We start from the raw sequence: 7,448 nt of genomic DNA, 5'->3' as shown, positions 1-7,448 counted from the left end.
TCTCCAGGCATTATTATCACGTCATTAGCAATGTAATGAGACTTTCCAAATATTTATTTAACGAAAGGTTTTAATCCTCCTATACTCTGACATGAACATAAACTGAAAAAAATATATATTACCTGTGTCAGGGTGTAGTTGACTGCCCACTGCCATGGGAGCACTGTTTCTGGCCGTTGAGTACTTCTGACTCAGGGTGAACACCAATTCCTGGAAGTCGTCCAAGATGGAAGCTTCCTCAACAAACTCACCAGCCTCCTGCTGCAGGTCAGCGATTCTCCTGGGCATCCAGCATCCTCTCAATCTCATCCAGGATTGGGGTTTCAGAGGCTTCCAAAATGGCTTCCAGCACCTTTTCAATGTCCTTACTGGTGTTTGTCTGGGACAGCCAGGCAGCCTTCAGCTCCAGGTCAGAACACAGGAACTCCACCCTAAAGAGATTCTGAAGACCTAGAATCTTTTGGAGGCGCTCCATATCCTCCTCCTTGAAGTGGTCTCGCAATAGTGTCAGCCTCAACACATTGTCACTGTATTCCGTCTCCTTGTTTGGAAGGGGATCCAGAACTGTATCTTTAAGTGAGGGTGTGTGGCTTTCAGCATCATTTTCAGTCTCATGCACCTCAGGTTCTATGTCAATAGCCTCGTCGTGTTGGACCACATCCAACACATCACTGGATACAACATCGGTTTGTGTATAATTATTGGGTTGCTCTGACCCAAATTCAGATAGACTTTCTGTGTCATTTTCATCAGTGTGCTCAGTTTTGGATGAAGACAATACCGCATTTTCATCCTCTAGCAACTCTTCCTCAATCTCTTCCCCCACTAGGTGTATTGAATCATCCTCCTCTATGGGGAGTTCAAGATGGCTCTCTTTCACCATTGTGTTTTTACTTGGATCTGGGATCTTCTGGTATGGTTCTCGCAATAGTCTGAAAAGCTCTGTACCACCCTGTTTAAATGTATTCTCTACTTGTGAGAAATCTATTGACTCCTCTTTTTGTATGGGGAGTTCTTCAACAGCTTGTTTCATGCTCTAATTCAGTTAATTTTACTATCAAAGTCTGAGAGCATGTCTGTCTGTGAGAGCTGTTTAGGGACTGGGCTGTCATCTACTGTAAGATTCTCTGCTAAAGCCTCAGTGTGTCCTGCCTCATCAGCAGGAGGTGTTGAAGGTTCAATGTCAGCTTCTTCAGATTCATCCTCAAACTGCAACATCTGAGAATCCTCATCAGGTACTTTGACAGCATCCTCACTGAAATTAGAGTCCGCAGGTTGCTCAAAGATTAGCTCAGAGGAAGTAGAACAGCCAAATGACTCCTTGGGTTCTTCAATTTTGGGAGGCTGCTCTGGTGTAGTCTCACCTTCGTCATCCTCCTCATCTTCCTCTGAACTGGCAACATGAGCTATTCTTTCCCCACCACTGACAATGTTAAAAACTGTATCACCAAATGCAGACCACAGGTTATTGTCCTTGGAGTCCTGTTTCTGTGTATGAGGTACCTCTGATAGACTGTCTTCCTCATCTGTATGATCAGATTCCAGAATGTTCTCGTGTTCCAAATTAGAACTTTCTTCAGAAAAAGCCAGCAATGGAGTTTCCCTGAGATGATAATCACTTTCCTCATCCTGCTGATATTCAGTCTTGTCACTTTATGAGTCACCTCAGTTCCTCATCATTGGAAGTGACAGCATCAAAAGTTATTCCAAGTGTGGTTTTTAACTCCGGAATAGGTCTGCCTTCTGAAAAACCATCAGGTGCATTTTCTAACTCAGGATCATCTTTGGATAGAGGTTCTGAGGGGGTTTCTTTGATCTCACCTTCCTCTGGTTCAACAACACTGTACGGCACAGAGTCCTCTGTCCTCTGCTGATCTTTCTGAAGGTAATCTTTGATCCTCTCAGCTGTGGTCTCAAGTACAGTGTTATATTCCACTCCCTTTGTGTCAAGAGTTTCAGGCTGAGGCAGAGAGGACTCTAAAGCCTCAAAATGTCTCAGATCATCATTATCTAGAACCTCTACAACCTTATCAATGTCCTCAGGAACATCCCTATCAATCTCATCATTTTCTAACAATGTCACTTCAGGTGGAGGCTCATCCACTTCCACCGTGGTGCTCTCAGCACTTTTGTTTAGGTAAAAAGTCTCTGTGGTTACTTGCAAAGATTCCTCCTCGTCTGTTAACAATAAAGAGGAACCTAACAGTGAATCAATGTCATAACTGTCAAACTTATCGTGTCCAGTGTCAAAGCAAACAAAGTCGGTTTCCTGAAAAGAAAAAAACATTGTTTGAGTCATACTACCTATTTCAGAAAGAAGTTCAGTCATTCCAGATAATGTTTTAAGCGATGATGCATTGGCAGTAGTGAACTAGGCCTACATCTATTTATTGACTTACCTCAGCAGGAATCTCCAATTCTTTTTCAGTGTATATGTGATTCATTACGAGTTGGTCCTTATTGAAGTAACCAAAGCGGTTACCAACCTATTGTAAGAAATGGAAACAAAACAGAGAATGAAACATGTTAACAAAACAGAAAAAGCTTCAACATTCCTTCTAGACTGCAATGTTATCACATAAAGTACCAGTAAGAAAGTTTGGACACACCTATTCATTCAAGAGTTTTTCTTTATATTCTACATTGTAGAATAATAGTGAAGACATCAAAACTATGAAATAACACATATGGAATAATGTAGTAACCCCCAAAAAGTGTACAAAAAATATCTAAATATATTTGATATTCTTCAAAGTAGCCCAAATCAAATTAAATTTTATTTGTCACATACACTTGTTTAGCAGATGTTATTGCAGGTGTCGCAAAATGCTTGTGGTGTTGTTGAACCAGGAATGCTTTTCCAACAGTCTTGAAGGAGTTCCCACATATGTTGAGCTCTTGTTGGCTGCTTTTCCTTCACTCTGCGGTCCAATTCATCCCAAACCATCTCAAATTGGGTTGAGGTCGGGAGATTGTGGAGGCCAGGTCATCTGATGCAGCACTCCATCACTCAAAAAAAAAAAAACACACAAAAAGCCCAAAACAGCCTGGAGGTGTGTTGGGTCATTGTCCTGCTGAGAAACAAATAATAGTCCCACTAAGCACAAACCACATGGGTTGGCGTATCACTGCAGAATGCTGTGGTAGCCATGCCAGTTAAGTGAGCCTTGAATTCTAAATAAATCACAGACAGTGTCACCAGCATAGCACCCCCACACCTCTTCCATGCTTCACGGTGGGAACCACACAAGTCGAGATAATTTGTTCACCTACTCTGCATCTCACAAAGACACGGCAGTTGGAACCAAAACTCTCAAATTTGTACTCATCAGACCAAAGGACAGATTTCCACCAGTCTAAATGTCCATTGCTCATGTGTCTAGGTCCAAGCAAGTCTCTTATTATTATTATTAGGGTCCTTCAGTAGTGGTTTCTTTGCAGCAATTCAACAATGAAGGCCCGATTCACACAGTCTCCTCTGATCAGTTGATGTTGGGCTATGTCTGTTACTTGAACTCTGTGAAGCATTTACTTGGGCTTCAATATGAGGTGCAGTTAACTCTAATGAACTTATCCTCTGCAGCAGAGGTAGCACTGGGTCTTCCTTTCTTGTGGCAGTCCTCATAAGAGCCAGTTTCATCATAGGACTTGATGGTTTTTGCGACTGCACTGTTCTTGCCATAATATGGACTTGGTATTTTACCAAATCTTCTGTATACCACCCGAACCTTGTCACAACACAACTGGCTCAAACGCATTAAGAAGGAAATAAATTCCACAAATAAAATTTGAATAAGGCACACCTGTTAATTGAAATGCATTCCAGGTGACTACCTCATGAAGCTGGTTGACAGAATGCCAAGTGTGTGCAAAGCAGTCATCAAGACATTGGATTCTTTGAAGAATCTAAAATATATTTTGATTTGTTTAACACTTTTTTGGTTGCTACATGATTCCATGTGTTTTCCAAAGTGTTGATGTCTTCACTATTATGCTACAATGTAGAAAATAGTACAAATAAAGTAAAACCATTGAATAAGTAGATGTGTCCAAACGTTTGACAGGTGCTGTAATGAAATATTAACTCATACTTACACTCCCTGCCCATATATTTGTCCTTTGGCTTGAGAGTTTATAGTAGACATATATAGTCTCTCCTTTTTTAAATGGCAGAAACCGACAGTCTGGTCCGGTGAAATCGCTAAAAGCTTTCCCCCGGCACAAGAGCACTGTGGAGAGGAATGATTCAAAGATCAGTTGTTTCACCCCTACCAAAGATTTCAGCCCATTACCTCAGCGTCCACCCTTTGTGCCCCATGCACAATCAGAGCGTGAATAGAATACAAATCACTAAAGTAAGCCTTGTTTTATCTGCTTCTCTTTTTACAGAGCCATAGTATTCAAAAGGAAAGCCAAGCATTAAGGGTAAATAGAATATTGTTTTTGTCTTGATAAGGTAGATGTAAAAAGAGAAGAACTTGCAAGCAGAGGGGTGCAATAGCTAGCTTTATAGCTAACCAGGCCTATTACCATCTTGCAATTTGCTTCCTAAGCCAACAGAATTTTATATATTTATGGTCCATTTAGTAAGTAACTATAGAGGTTGATTACAATCAAGCACATCTCTTATTGTGTGTAGCTAGCTAGTGGCAGTCGCCAGATCAACTGGCAAGTTGTCATGTAGCTAGTTAGTCAACTAGTAATCCGGGTCAACAGCATCAATGTAAATATAAGTTTAAACCGTCCCCTCGCACAGTACCCGGGCGCGAACCAGGGACCCTCTGCACACATCAACAGTCACCCTCGCATCGTTACCCATCGCTCCACAAACGCCGCGGCCCTTGCAGAGCAAGGGGAACTACTACTTCAATGTTTCAGAGCAAGTGGCGTCACTGATTGAAACGCTATTTAGCGCCCACGCTAACTAAGCTAGCCGTTTCACATCCGTTACATTAGGTTATTATGTATTGGTATTTACAACTTCCCTTTGAAATGACAACACCGGTCAAGCTAGCTAGCTATGGAAAGATGGAAGCATCCTGAAAGTTCGCTTGAGTTCAGTGCCAAGTACTTACTACTGCATTCCTCGTCTGCACAGCTTTTGAAGTCGGAGAATCTCCCTTCGACTGCGGCTTTGGATATGAAATTATGAATACATAAAATAAAAATGTATACGTAAGAAACATTTACAGCCATGTTGGTAATTGGGCTGGCTGGTTCTGCTGGAGCATGAGCAGATGAAGCCTACACGTCGGAAAATCCAAGGCTGGAACAATTCGTAGGATGTTGATCGTAGAGGCAAATATCAAAATCTGGGCAGATAATGTCAAAAATAAGAGCAAGGACATGAAACCAGAACGCAGAATAAAAGCTTCTTATTGCGTCACAATACAAGTTCTGATTCGGGTTTATCACGTATTTGTTGGATAGAACTAAACCGTCCACAAGTTTACTGACAAGTGAACGCAAAATCCCATTTGATTTGACGATCTGACTACCGCAGATTTATTATGATACATCAAAAGCACATGTTGATTGTTTTGGTACCCAGTGCCTGAAAAACAGAGAGGATGTGACTCACATTTTCAGGGTGGGCTATAAACTACATTTATATTAACCTGTAAAAGTCAGAATTGATCAAATAAATGTTAATACAAATGCCTAGTTGCTGGACGAAGCTACGGGTTGGCGATCCAGTTGTTTTTGTTTCACCCGTTATCAAAATAGTAGCCACTCCCACCCGACTAGACTACAATCACCCCATTAAACCTGAGGACATAATTTTACTCACATTTGGGAGGACCCTCAATGACCGTAATGATCCAAGCTGCATGTCATTGCCAATGAAATGACAAAAAAAAGCATTGCAACAAATTACAGGCCTATACCAAAGACAATTTATTTAATTACATTTTTTGATTTAACATTTATCTAGGCAAGTCAGTTAAAAAATAGTTTCTTATTTACAATTACGGCCTACCCCGGATAAACCCGGACAACGCTGGGCCAATTGTGCGCTTCCCTATGGGACTCCCAATCACAGCTGGTTGTGATACAACCTGGAATCAAACCAGGGTCTGTGTAGACAGAAGCTGTTTTTCAGTCTCTCGATCTCAAGGCCATCAGACTGCGAAACATCACTAGCACATCAGAGGCGGCTGCCTATAGACAAAGATTTGGAATCACTGCCAATTTTAGAAATGGATCACTGCCACTTGAATAATGTTTCCGTATCTAGCATTACTCATCTCATCACGAACCAGCTCGAAGTTCGTAACAAAAAGGAGACAAGGTGGAGATAAGGAATAACAAAATATATTTATTAACTGAAGTAAACTAAATACAATTAACAATGGTGAGTGTTTGTGTGCATAAAGGTGATAATGAAGAGTGTTGAAAGGTACCAAAGCAACCAAATGGCCACAAAAATGCCACAACCAAAATCTATAAGTGTGCATGCATGGAGGGTCTCCCCAATGAATGGGGAATTGGTGCATTTATCCGGGGACACACCCGGGCCCAGGTGTGTCCCATGTCACTGACGACCCTCCCAGCTCAGCCCGCCAACATCCTAATAAGGAAAACAAGAGCAAAGCGAAAGAATACGGCAGACAGAGCAGGAGGGTCGTCACAATATGTAAAAACTGCACTCCACACTATTCTACGGTATCTTAGGTCACTTTTCAATTGTGTTTACATATTGCATCACACCATCTCATATGTATATACTGTATTGTATTCTATAAATCAAATAAAATGTTATTTGTCACATGCGCTGAATACAACAGGTGTAGTAGACCTTACAGTGAAATGCTTACTTACAAGCCCCTAACCAACAATGTAGTTTAAAAAATATGAATAAGAAATAAAAGGAACAAGTAATTAAAGAGCAGCAGTAAAATTACAGTAGTGAGACTATATACAGGGGTACCGGTACTGAGTCAATGTGCGGGGGCACTGGTTAGTCGAGGTAATATGTACATGTAGGTAGAGTTATTAAAGTGACTATGCACAGATAATAACAGAGTAGCAGCGGTGTAAGAGGGGGGGTGGGGGGCAATCCAAAAAGTCTGGGTAGCCATTTGATTAGATGTTCAGAAGTCTTATGGCTTGGGGTTAGAAGCTGTTTAGAAGCCACTTGGACCTAGACTTGGCGCTCCGGTACCGCTTGCCGTGCGGTAGCTGAGAGAACAGTCTATGACTAGGGTGGCTGGAGTCTGACAATTTTTATGGCCTTCCTCTGACACCGCCTGGTATAGAGGTTCCGGATGGCAGAAAGCTTGGCTCCAGTGATGTACTAAGCCGTACGCACTACCCTCTGTAGTGCTTTGCAGTCGGAGGCCGAGCAGTTGCCATACATGGCAGTGATGCAACCAGTCAAGATGCTCTCGATGGTGCAGCTGTAGAACCTTTTGAGGATCTGAGGACCCATGACAAATCTTTTCAGT

The 7,448-nt window shown here is 41.8% G+C and overlaps 1 protein-coding gene across 1 annotated transcript; it reads right to left on the bottom strand.

Moving 5' to 3' along the window:
* Window positions 1-1,041: 1,041 nt before the first annotated feature.
* Window positions 1,042-5,751, bottom strand: LOC118964407 (transport and Golgi organization protein 1 homolog). The gene is made up of 5 exons (XM_036975457.1): window positions 5,076-5,751; window positions 4,096-4,229; window positions 2,400-2,486; window positions 1,665-2,269; window positions 1,042-1,423 (listed from the first exon to the last, which is right to left on the bottom strand). The coding sequence occupies exons 1-5, from the start codon at window positions 5,194-5,196 to the stop codon at window positions 1,042-1,044; spliced, it is 1,329 nt and encodes a 442-aa protein (XP_036831352.1). The 5' UTR covers window positions 5,197-5,751.
* Window positions 5,752-7,448: the final 1,697 nt, after the last annotated feature.

This window comes from Oncorhynchus mykiss, chromosome 4 (genome assembly GCF_013265735.2).
Source record: "Oncorhynchus mykiss isolate Arlee chromosome 4, USDA_OmykA_1.1, whole genome shotgun sequence".
In the NCBI taxonomy this organism is placed as follows: domain Eukaryota; kingdom Metazoa; phylum Chordata; class Actinopteri; order Salmoniformes; family Salmonidae; genus Oncorhynchus; species Oncorhynchus mykiss.
This window is presented reverse-complemented; position numbering and strand designations above follow the sequence as displayed.

What these genes read in the sequence shown, in the direction of transcription:
- LOC118964407 (XM_036975457.1), bottom strand. Translation starts at nt 5,196, where the DNA reads ATGGCTGTAAATGTTTCTTACGTATACATTTTTATTTTATGTATTCAT. An exon ending in CAAATATATGGGCAGGGAGT is followed by an intron (nt 2,487 to 4,095) that starts GTAAGTATGAGT and finishes TTCTTACAATAG; the next exon opens with GTTGGTAACCGCTTTGGTTA. An exon ending in TCCAATGATGAGGAACTGAG is followed by an intron (nt 1,424 to 1,664) that starts GTGACTCATAAA and finishes TAACATTGTCAG; the next exon opens with TGGTGGGGAAAGAATAGCTC.